At 39.4% G+C, this 12193-nt stretch overlaps 1 protein-coding gene across 1 annotated transcript; it reads left to right on the top strand.

Moving 5' to 3' along the window:
- Positions 1–4356: 4356 nt before the first annotated feature.
- Positions 4357–11947, top strand: CAV1 (caveolin 1, caveolae protein, 22kDa; the record flags this gene model as incomplete). Its single annotated transcript, XM_010154880.1, has 2 exons — positions 4357–4384; positions 11606–11947. Coding segments are annotated over 2 exons (370 nt in total), but the record flags the coding sequence as incomplete, so codon positions are not given.
- Between the last annotated feature and the right edge of the window lie 246 nt (positions 11948–12193).

A 12193-nucleotide genomic window follows, 5' to 3' on the forward strand; every position in this document is an offset into this window, starting at 1 on the left:
ATAATATTTTTTCATATATATATACAAACAAAAATTTGTATGCATGTATGTTCTAATCCCAGTTTGTCATCTGGGCTCTTGCTTTTGGCAGTGGTGAAAATTCGATGCCTCTAGAGGCATATTCACCTCGCAGAGTTTAGGCCTAACCACACAACAGGACTAGCAGGGGTCTCAAAGTGCGTATTTCCCTCCATTGACGATACATGTATCTTAGGCACAGCACCGTACATTTACACATCTGCATTTAAATGAAATGATTCCAAAACTTTGTGTCATGTTAACATCCATCTGTGGGGTTTAGATTTAAAATGCAAGAATAGTCAAATGTTTGACTTTGCCTATCCATGTGATACCGTTTCAAGTATTTCTTCCAAGTCTAGTATAGGAGTGAGAGATTAAGAACTCGAGTCATTATGAATGCCAGCTTATATGACCACTGCTCTTAGAGTTCTGAAAAACAGTTTTCTTGCACATTAATTAGGACTTCCCAGACATGGAATTTCTGAATGTCCATAAGATTGTAGATAATAATAGCATTTGTTCTAATGAAGGCTGTTTTCTCAAAAAAAAATGTGTTTGCATTTAAGCTCATAATATTACTAAATCCTTATGCACTGCCTTCTTGCTTAGCATGATGAACATGACTCATAACTCCATAGGAAAATGTTCATTTGATGGCCATGGGGACAGAGCCAACGATTCAGCATGGATGTTCCTTTTGTTAGAATTTATTGGACACTATCTCCGATTCAGAAGAGGCAAATACTTTTAATTTCTGATAAATTCAACAGAATTCAGATTATGCATTAGAAAATTTTAAGAACAACTACAATTACTTTTAGAATCTTTAGCCCACTATATGGATAGAAATACCATCTTCTGTTCCAGAGAGTATGGATGTCTAAAACAAACAAACAAACAAAATTGAAGCCCAAAGCTCTCCAGAGGGAATAGGGAAAATGTGTATAATAGAGTGGTCTGTCCATGAGGCCCCCAGTGAGAATTTGATCTTTGTTGTATTTTAGTCAATAAAGAGAAGAAAATACAAATGAACTTGGATGATTCTGTAAAACTTGTGATCTCTGGAGAACTGAAGAGAGATATAGTTCTAAACTAGGATAAGTTTGTATTTCCCACAGCTCTCAAACACCCTTGTAATAAACAGACAGCAACATGAAATGTACACTGGTAATTGATTTTTCAAATTTTTGATCCAGAACAACCATCTCTCTTCTCTTTTCCTGACAAATTACAGTTATAAAAACCATCTTGGACTAAAAAGCATTTGTTATTTTGAAGGTGAAATACAAGTTATGCCACTTAATGTAATTTGATTTATTGGGAGTGCAAGTTTAACTCTGTTAGTCCCTTTATATTTTTCTGACAGATTTCTTATGCAAATGTCTTTTGATGGTTTCAAAGCAAACGCTGAATTTTATGCAAATAGTTTCAGTACCACTATCCACACTCTCATCACATTAACTGATAAAACTTGCAACCAGTCTTACTCAAGATAGTCAAGGAGCTGAGCTATAGATGTTAGTGAGGCTGTACAAGGATGGGGTTTGTCTGTAGTCTTCTATTTATCTGGCCCATGTATTTAATTTTCACATAAACAGGAACTGATAAATACAGCTTCATAGATAGGAAGTGAGAAGATGTTCTCTCAGCTGAAGGTGAAAGCATCACATTCTGTCCAGATTCCCGCTGTGCTGAGTTCATACTCAAGAGTTTCAAAAAAGCCTAAGGGAGTCTCACAGATGGATTGCACCATTTCCTCTGCCAACTTTGAAATCCCTCCTCAGAATTCAACAAATACTATAAAAACACATTCAGTTCTCATTCAAGATCAGGTTAATATCTCCTGTAGACCTCAGCCATAAAATCCTCTATCGTTTTATGAAGTCCAAGTTCATATTTCTCAGTGCTAGTGGTGTTTATGACAAGACTAGAACATATTAACTTTTATGAAATACTAAATAAAGTTACCTCATATTTAAGAATCAGTAGCTTAAAATATTCCATAAGAAAGACGACCTTCCAAAAGAAGAAATGCAGAGGCTTTTTTTTTTTTTTTTGAAGAACAGAGAGGCATCTGGGCATTGCTGCACACTCACTGTCAGCAATAACCATATTCAGGTAGAAACAAGGGAAAGGGTGAGAATAAGTTATACAGATTTGCTAAGAAGTATTGCAGATGTTTACTGGAATGTGTCTGTGGGTAGTATACCTAGCTAAGAGTCTCTTTTCTTTAGATTCCCTTTACAAGTGATAGATCAACAAATTGAATTCCAGATCTAAAGCACCCCCAAAGGTGCCTGTCTCTCTCCACATACTGCTAAAGAGCCCACGTTCACTATTATTTCCATGCCTAAATTTAGGAGGGAAGAAGCTAGAGCAAGTTCTAACAAGTTATACTCAATAGCAATTTATTACCTTAATAATTTGACTGTAAATGTGTATTGAAGGCAATATAAGAATAGAAATATATCTATATAATATAGTAGAATATATACATTACATAATATAAAATATTGCAACATTATATGATGTTAATTATATACTAAAATATTATTATATACCGTGATATAATAAGAAATATAATAGTAAATCTATTTACAGAATAAGTTTACTTTTATTAATGTTTCTGCATTTTTCTTAACTCCAGACCCCACTGGAATCAATGAAAGAATTCCCATTATCTTTTGTATAGTCAAAACTTCACGCCAGTGTTCATGTTGATGAATCTGCCTCTTTTAAACATACAGACAGACACATGTGGATGCATGTGCACACAGACATAGCAGAGTTCTTTGCCAAAGTAGCTGTGTGAAACAAGGAAGTGTGGAACATAAATTATAAAATGAAGAAACCTTCTGAAGAGTTTCTCTTTGGGAAAACTGCAGTAGTCTCCCAGCAGCCCAGTTTCCAAGAGGAAAATAGCCACCTTTATTTCTGACTGCTTACTCTGACAACATCAACCGATTTTCCGAGGAACTGGCTGACACGATAGCCCACCTGCACAGGAAGTGTTGCTGTGTTTCAGAGGAGTGCAGATGTCCCCCTGAAGCAGTTAGTCTTTCCTTCTGCTGGACTATATTGAGGCAGGACAGGCAAGTGCTTCAGGAAGAGATCTGTGGAGAATAGTTGGTTGCTACAGTGCTGACCCATTGGCATCAGACACGTTTTTCTCACGAGTACTTCCGCAGATTTCCGTGAGGCTGACCATCTGATAAACAAAGCCCATCACCAGGGCTTTTCTGGTATGTAATCAGTAACTCAGCACGAGCAGGGAGCAGGAGGCTGTTCTTTCAGTAATTAGTAGCAAATCATGTTTTGTCTATTTTAATTGATCGATTTAATTGATTTAATTGATTTTCACTTTGTGAAATGGTGACCTGCAATCACAACATTTTTTTTTTGTGCATCACAGCATTGTTTGGAGTTGGTCACAATCCATTTGAATATTTGCTATGTACGCAGTAGGGGTCTCTCCTGACTGGACTGGTTTTCTGCTCTGGCTAGAGGAATGTAGTCCTTCAAATCTGCTTTCCAACATGGATATCCTGGTTTGTTAAAGCATTGTTTGCTTTTCTGGCATACTCTGTAGCACTCAGGAAAGATTCACTGTTTCCATCAAGAGATCTGCCAGCAGAACACTATTTTCATGCCTTGTTAATGAAAGCAGGCACAAGGAGGCAGGGAATGTAAGGGAAATTCATCTGTCAGCTTGAACAAGTAACTGGGGTGGAACAGTTCTGCTTGCTTGTTTAGGCTTTCATTCGCCTAGGAATTACCTGTCATTTTTCTGCTTTTAACCATCTTTACACAAAACCTATGGTCCTAGCCATCTGCACTCCCAGCATCTCTGGTTTCATGCAAAGGGTTGAGTGCTGTGCCCTCATGATGATGATCTGGCAAGACCCCACAAGTGACATGCACTCTGAAGGCAGAGTTCAAGGTTGACAGGCAGAGCATAATCTTGCTGCAACCCAGCCTGGAATGGCTCCTGGGGTTCCCTTGTTAGAGACTTGCCACCATATCAAGAGTCAAGGTGATATCTTGTCTGGTGGTTGAATTTACCGCATCTCTGAACGCTGTTGGAGGATCATGTTTTGTAGTTACCCATGCTGCAGCCTGAGGCTCATACAAATACCCTAGAATAGAATGAGTTTTGCCTTTGTAACACACCTGACAGCACCTAATGTTTGTTGTTGAAAACAGTGATTACTGAGGAAATAGAACATTCAGGCATCATGAAGTGGTGTGTTTTCAGGAACAAATTACATAGCTGCAGGTAAACATTTGCCAGGTGGAAATCACACAGTGCTCTTAAAAGGGTGAATGATTTGTTAGAGTAGAAGCAAGTGAAGACATTGTTCAAGTTCCTGTAATCCATCCCACTGATGTGTGGATGTGCGTCCTCGGGGAAAGTGTTGGACCCCTTTGCAATGCTGACAGCAGAGCGTCCTCCTGTTCCTCTTTCACGTAGCCTCGCAGCCATGAAGTGCTACCATGTGCTGCACCTTGCACCTTCAAAATAGCGAAGTCTCCTGGTGTCTGGGAGGTGAGGGACGGGAGAAGAGCAGCTTTACCCCTGTAAGTCCCAACACCTCCCATGCTCTTTCTCTTGGATTCAGTAGAAACAACATAATATGCTTTTTCATTGTTTTCTGATAAACTGTGGTAGTGGTCAGGAAGACAAGCACCACCTGATGTAGAAATGTGATATTTCAAAGGGTCAAGGAAACATTTAGATGTTTAGCTGATGTCACGGATTTAATAGAATGGTTGTGTGCTTATTGCTTAGGGTTGATTTTTTTTTTGCTTCTACCTTTGTTTTCCAAGCACTGTAACCACCAATTTTTAAGTTTCAAATAGTATGTGGAAGTACAAAACCTAATCTCATATGCTCATGCATTTATTGAGTGCACCCTCGGTAAGTTTGCGGATGACACCAAGTTGGGCAGGAGTGCTGATCTGCTTGAGGGTAGGAAGGCTCTGCAGATGGATCTGGACAGGCTGGACTGATGGGCCGTGGCCAACTGTAAGAGGTTCAACAAGGCCAAGTGCTGGGTCCTGCACTTGGGTCACAACAACCCCCTGCAATGCATGAACGTATGAGATCATTATTAGTTTTTGTACTTCCACATACTATCTGAAACTTGGAACAGGCTGCCCAAAGGGGTGGTGGAGTCATCATCCCTGAAGGTATTTAAAAGACATGTAGAAGTGGTGCTTAGGGATATGGTTCAGTGGTGTACTTAGCACTGTTATGTTAATGGTTGGACTTGATGATCTTACAGGTCTTTTGCAACCTAAAATGTTCTATGGTTCTATGATTTTCTAATTTTTAATAATATACACCACAGCCTTCTCCAAAGTTAGTAGTGTTGCACCTGTCCTGAACATCACTTCCCAAATGACTCATGAAATTTTATACATTTTCTTCTGATGAATGTTTCTTTGAAGAACATTGAATGCATTGGGAAAATTTACAAATTGCATTTATCACCGCAGAAAAAATGTTCATATCTTCCTTTTTCTATATGTCTGTTCCAAGTCTTATAGGAACACAATATAATCTGGTAAAACAATGTTCTACTTACAGTCTTGGTGTCAAGGAAAAACCTGTTTAAAAACAACACAGGGTAAGCAATAAAGACAGTTGCCATACTCTGTGCTAAAAATGTAAAGAAAACTAGCTTGTGACTCCTCCTTGTATAAATATATATTCAGCCTTGACTATAGCCCTGGTCTGGCAGAGCATGTCAGCACATTGACATCAGTGGGACAGTTCACATTTTTCAAGTTGTATGCATATTCAAGTGGTTTGCTTGGCTGGAGATACTAGTGATCAGTCAAGAGAAATCCAGTAAGGATCTGAGCATCTTTTCACTGTTTCCAAAAGGTATTGATGGCACTCAAAAATGCAGGCATCCTCAGTGCTTGTTCCTCCTCAGTGAAGTAAGGGTGGTGTCTGTCTGTGCAAACTGCATGCTGTTGAGCAAACAGCTACCGCACACGAATATTTGCATAATTATAGTTACAATCACAGAAATGTAGATGAGGTCAGAGCTCCCATAAAATGATGATGGTCTTAATTTTTCCTGACAGACCCAGCACACTAAACTTTTTGGTGTAATGGATAATGCATACCGCAAAGAACAAACTTTTGAGAAGAGCACAACTGGTAAGCAGGCAATTTGAGATTTGCATTTAACACACTTTTTCAGCCTGCCAGGTTTTGATACATAGGGACCAAAGAGGCAAGGACAACAGGTCAACTACTTTCATATGTAAAGTTTATGTTCTTGAGTCGACTTGGGGTTTTTTTAGAAAAAACAGTCACTACACACTGCTAAGCTTTTTAATTAATAGTTTTTTCTTTAAACAGGCTTTGAAAAAAGGAAGACAAATTCCCCATACTGTTTCCCTTTCTTGTAAATAAATAGCTTTCAGAATCAAAGCAGGTTCCTTAATTTCCTGATAAAAGTTTAATAAACATATGCAGAGCAAAAGAAGCTGCGGTAATTCTCATAGCAGAATCAGACAAAAGCTTCAAGCAATGTAAAAACTGGCTTTACCAAACTGAATAGTAGGAAGCAAAGAATAGCTGAAGTCAGGAAGTGTATTGTAGGCATGGAACAGGAGTTAATAGTGTTTAATAGCTTTGGCTGAAACAGAAGGTTGTAGCAAGTTATTACATCCCTTAGAGGGTCAAACCAAATTTCCTTTACTTCTCTCCTTGTCACAAGTGAACGTGCCTGTATTTTCATTAGCTTGGCAAATAATCTCACCGTGATTTCACAGCACACCCTGGCAGCTCTGGAGGAACAAACTGCACACTGAACCTGCAGTATACTGGTCAAGACTTGTGCCTAACCTAAGCATGCCTTTGTGTAGGTAAAACAGAGTTCTTCACAGATTGAAATGCACGTGATGCTTTGTCAGAAGTGGCCTCGAGAACAATAACCTAAAAAAGGTACCTTATCCTTGAAAGCCAGTTAGGTTCATTTCCAGAAATTAGAGTGTCTTTCTTCCCTAGGATCATATTTCTGGCCACTTTTCTCTCTCCTGTCAGTCCTATTTTTACTTTACTTAGTTCAGTTGGACGCCCCTTATCAGCCTGATGGCACTCACCGTCAGTGAGTGCTACTGAGCTAAAAACCAGAGGACAGCAGGAGACGAGACTGAGGAATGAGCAATCCGTGTGATGTAAATGTAATCCATAGCAAGGCAGAATGCATCCAGTCACCTATTCCTCCTGCTGCCTGTGGAGGACTGATCCCTGTGAGTTAAAAACAGGATCTTTCATGGGAGTGGTTCAGTGCAGGAAGAATCTGGGTGGTATCTCAGTTCCTGCAGCATAAGGACTTATCTGTACTGCCTGAACGGGGAAACAAATAGAGTGTTTCCCAGCCAGTGGATCTGTACGTGATCTGTTGAGCAGTAGAAGAGCCCAGATTACCTCAACTCCTTGCCTATCTTTATTTAGACTGTACACTGCTGTGGGTAGGTCTGGGTTTGGACAGCACCGCAGAGGTTTGCGTTCCAGTCATAGCTGGACTCTCTTGACATGTACATCATTTCATAACATTCTTACGAGTTTCAGGGAGATAACAGCTTCATTTTAACACTGTATTCAGCTGAGAGTTGCCAGAGTTTTTCTGTCTTTTCATTCTCAAGTTCAGTTTGGTATCTTCCTTATTCAAAGGGGAACGTAGGTTTCAAGGAATAATGGAACGGGAAAGACATGATAGTGAGACATCCATTACGGTTCCTACAGCACCATCTATTCAGGTTGTGTGCATTGATAGACACATTCCTACAGCTGTTAAAATTACTCAAAAAAAAATAACCTCTTGGCAATTTTTAGTGGCACAAATACACCGCTATTATCTTCTCAGAGGCAGATTGATTCCTGAGTACTTTTAGGACAACTGTGTATGACTGGAGCTGGGAAGTCCTGGCCAAAGGTATATCATAAATGTTCTAATATTAGCATCATCTCCTGGAAGGAGGACAGGGCTGTCCGTCTGGAAATGTCATATAGCATGATTCTTCTATCAGCTCCCCAGAATTAACTCCGTGGACATCTTGGAATACACAACAGGCTAAAAGCATCAGTTACTGAATATCATGATTACAGAAAGTTTTCCATTTGATTTGAAAACCAATGAGTTTACTGGCTTTCATTTTTCACTGAAGCATTCATTATAATGAATTACTTCGAATGGAATCAAATTACAGGTCATCTTACTATTTATTTTAAAAATTCTAGGAACTTCACATTAACATATTCTTTTTGCACACCAAAAACATGCTTTGCTGACAAAAATAAGGCCCACTTAAGTAAATTAAAGATATAACCATGAAAAGGCTGATGGAGCTCAGTGCAAGCTTGCTTTCCTTCTGAGATTTAGTATTACCCTTATGGGCCAGTTGAAAAAATGCAAGATAGACACTGCCACAAGTGAACTGAATAAAATCACTTTAGGTATGAACCCGAATAGTCCTTCATGCACTGAACTGTGGTGTGATGGCTGTGTGCACAAACTGTCTCTTCCAGTGATCACATCAGTGGGTGGAAAGCATGCAATAAATTGCCAGAAGTTTTAGAATAAGAGGGTTATGCTTAACCTATGAGAGGGGGAAAAAAACCCCAAACCCTAGTCTTCGTGTAGCAGCATTTTTTGAAAAGCAAATTTTATTTGCTGTAATCATCTTGGGTTTTGCCATCATCTGCATATTTTTATTATCTGATTGCAAGGCAAACATTGATGATAAGCCAAGAATGTCCATTCGCTTTGAAAATGAGCTAATATGGGTTATGGGGTACAGTGAAAAGTTTGTTGTTGAATAGCTGCAGAAACAGATACTATCAATATGCTTGCTTGTGTATTCCAAAAAGAAAATACACTTGCTCCATAAACTCAAGCATACATTTTTCCAACATGTGTGCTCAGTTGAATGAGATTGATTTCAGTGAACAATGTACAGGTCTTGAAATAATCTTTTTTTGGGAGGGGGGCAGGGGGCAAGAACAGGTACGAGACAATTTGATACTATCATCAGTAGACGTTACTGACTTCTCCATGTATACATCTACAGCCTTTCCTTCTTTCTTTCACAATTCAGTCCTAAAGTCCCATGATTGATACAAGGACACCTGATTGCTTAATTTGGTAAAAAGATCACAATACATCCAGGAATGTTCCTTGCTCCATCTTACAAGACTGCATCTAACTGATGGATTCATGTAATTATTTCATGGCAAATGTACTTCATAAAGCTAATTTTTTTGTCAATTGTTTAGTCCCCAAACATGAACTTTTATATCTAATAGCCCCACAATAAAAACAGACAGCATACTGTTGCTGTGCAGCCTTTTCCACAATAAGTTATTTCCGCCAGAGCTTCAGTCTTGCACCCACTGAAATTACAAAGCCCAAATAATTTCCTATTTCCTGTTTTCACTCAGCAGTGAATGTAGTGTACTTTCTATGTGTCTTCAGGCACTGATTTCAAGGAAACTCTTTTCTATGATTTGTACCAAAAATTCATGCAAACAACCTACAGAAGCAGATGTTATTTCATACCCATAGAACTATCACAGAAGAGAATCGTGGTTCAAACTCTCTTCATTTTCTCTTTACTGTAGCTGTTATTTAAAATTATGCTGTCCAGTGTCAGAAAGTCCAGACAGACTTTAGGTTCTGCGCACCTTTACAGACAAGTGCACATCCCTGAGGTGTGTGCATTGGGTATTCTGCCCACGCAAAGTCTGCCATTGGTTTCTGTGGAGACAGGATTTCAATCCAGATGCTACCTTCAGGTGTGATGGTGATGATGATGAAGAATCCCCATCCCAAAGAATCGTGGATCACTTTCAGATCACTAGAGTCTAGTTCAGCTAAAGAAGAGGTCTGTAGATTGCTTTATATGATGTCCTGAGAGAAGCGCTGGCAGAGAGTAAAGTTTAGGCCCAGTAATATGTTGAATTAAGCTAACATTATGTTAGGCATTCAAGATATTTGGTATCACAGCTGATTCAGAAATTTCCTAGCAAGGACTTTCAGCCCTTCAAGTAAATTGTGCCTAGACTGTGCAGTTTTGCTTTTGAAGTATCTTTTTTGCTTAAGAAACTGGAAAGTCCAGTGGATTTAGAGTATTTTTCCCTTTGTTGGTACCTTCTCTTTGGAGGTGACTGATAAGTCAACAGGAGAGGGAGAGGAGTTCTGTCCAATTGTTAAGAACGTTTTAGATTAAAAGAAGTGATCGTGAGCCTTTTCCTACAGTATAAGCAATGCTTACACTGAGTGTATGTACATTCACCTCCTTCCAGCATGCTAAGGCACTCTTGCCTGAGCTCTTGAGGCTGCTGGCCCATGTCGTAGTTAGCCTGCTCCTGTAAATCTTCACTCACAGCAGTGTTATCATCCCACTTTGGGATCCAATCCCAGGAATGCAATTTCTTTTTTTCTTTCATCGGGTTTAAACAGTCGCTTAGTTCCTTGCAGAGGAATAGCACTGTGATATTTTCTTTCCTGTTGAATGCAGTACCTATACAATTGGTTTTGGTAACTAAATTAAATATCCTGTATTGTTGGTTATATCAAACACGTGTTTATGCGACATGGAGCTGAACTGTCATCGCAATTCTGTTAAATTTCTAATAGAAATTTTATGACAATTAAGCTTCCTGAAGAGTTCAGTATTTCAACAGAGTGCAGTAAAATATGCCTGTTGGAGTGCACTGCTTCCTTAGGTGACTTTTTGACCGATTTATGAATAGTCAAAACTATGAAATACGTGGAAGAGTGTGTTCCTTCTCAATATGAATATGTTTGCCTGGCCATGTCTTTCACGAACAGAGTGCTATCACATAAACAGGATAGACTAGAACAAAATGGCTGTAATATGAACAGTCTCCTTATGTTTAACAAGATGAAAGAGCTCCCTAACCCCTTCAGAATAAGGAGGAGCTCTACCTGATGTAGACTCAGTCCAGCATTTTCAGTCTACTAAGAACTATCTATGCCCGTTTCAAAGTATATATTTAAGTAGCTAGCCTCACCATTTATTCACTGTCAAAATTCAGCAGTTCTGTACAAGAGAGGATGGGAAAATTCAGACGAATAAAACACATTTTATTGATACATGCTTGAGACATAAAAAATCAAAGTAGTGATTGCATTTATTCCATTTGTAAAGATGTGAAACAGTTGAGTTAGGCAATGAAAGCATGATGATTCCGTTCACCTCGTTTGTCCCTTAAGCAGACTTTAAGGATATTGCATACTCATAGGGCTGTAGGAGACGAGGAAAATACATTCACTTTTGTGTACATTTCCATCTAGAAGTTAGATGTCCACTTTTGAGCTAATCATTGAGATTCCCTGGTAGTCACTGGAAGAAGATAGTTACTGAAGATTCATGGCTTGAATGATATGTTAAAATCGGTTGAATCATGCTGGGATGTAGGAAGTACGTGCTTTGGTGTTTTGTTGCAGGGGACCATTGCTCTCCAGGAAAGGGGTTTCTGTAATCCACCCTTGATGTGGAACATCTGACTGACCTGATTTTGTGTTCTTTGCTGCAGATTGATTTTGAAGATGTGATTGCTGAGCCAGAGGGAACACACAGCTTTGATGGGATTTGGAAGGCCAGTTTTACCACCTTCACTGTTACGAAATACTGGTTTTACCGTTTACTGTCAGCAATCTTTGGCATTCCTATGGCTCTCATCTGGGGCATCTACTTTGCCATTTTGTCCTTCCTGCACATCTGGGCAGTGGTGCCATGCATAAGGAGCTACCTGATTGAGATCCAGTGCATTAGCCGCGTCTATTCGATCTGCATCCACACGTTCTGCGACCCACTGTTTGAGGCCATAGGCAAAATGTTCAGCAGCATCCGAGCCACAGTACGGAAAGAGATTTGAGGGACATTTCAAGGAGAGCCATCAGCCTAGGAAGGGGGTGAGGGTTTTGTGTTGTTTGGAGTGTTTTGGTGCCAGTTTTCTGTTTCCCAAAGCAACATACAGCAACTGGTGGTGGATATACTGGGCCAAAACAAAGAATCGCTTGCTCAGTTTCTTTTTCTACTGTTTATTCTTACTGGACTACTTACTTTTTTTTTCCCCCCTTCAGTCTGCATTTCAAACTAACCTTAAATGGCTATTCTTCCA

The sequence above is a fragment of the Eurypyga helias genome, unplaced genomic scaffold (assembly GCF_000690775.1).
Source record: "Eurypyga helias isolate BGI_N326 unplaced genomic scaffold, ASM69077v1 scaffold18907, whole genome shotgun sequence".
Taxonomy (NCBI): domain Eukaryota; kingdom Metazoa; phylum Chordata; class Aves; order Eurypygiformes; family Eurypygidae; genus Eurypyga; species Eurypyga helias.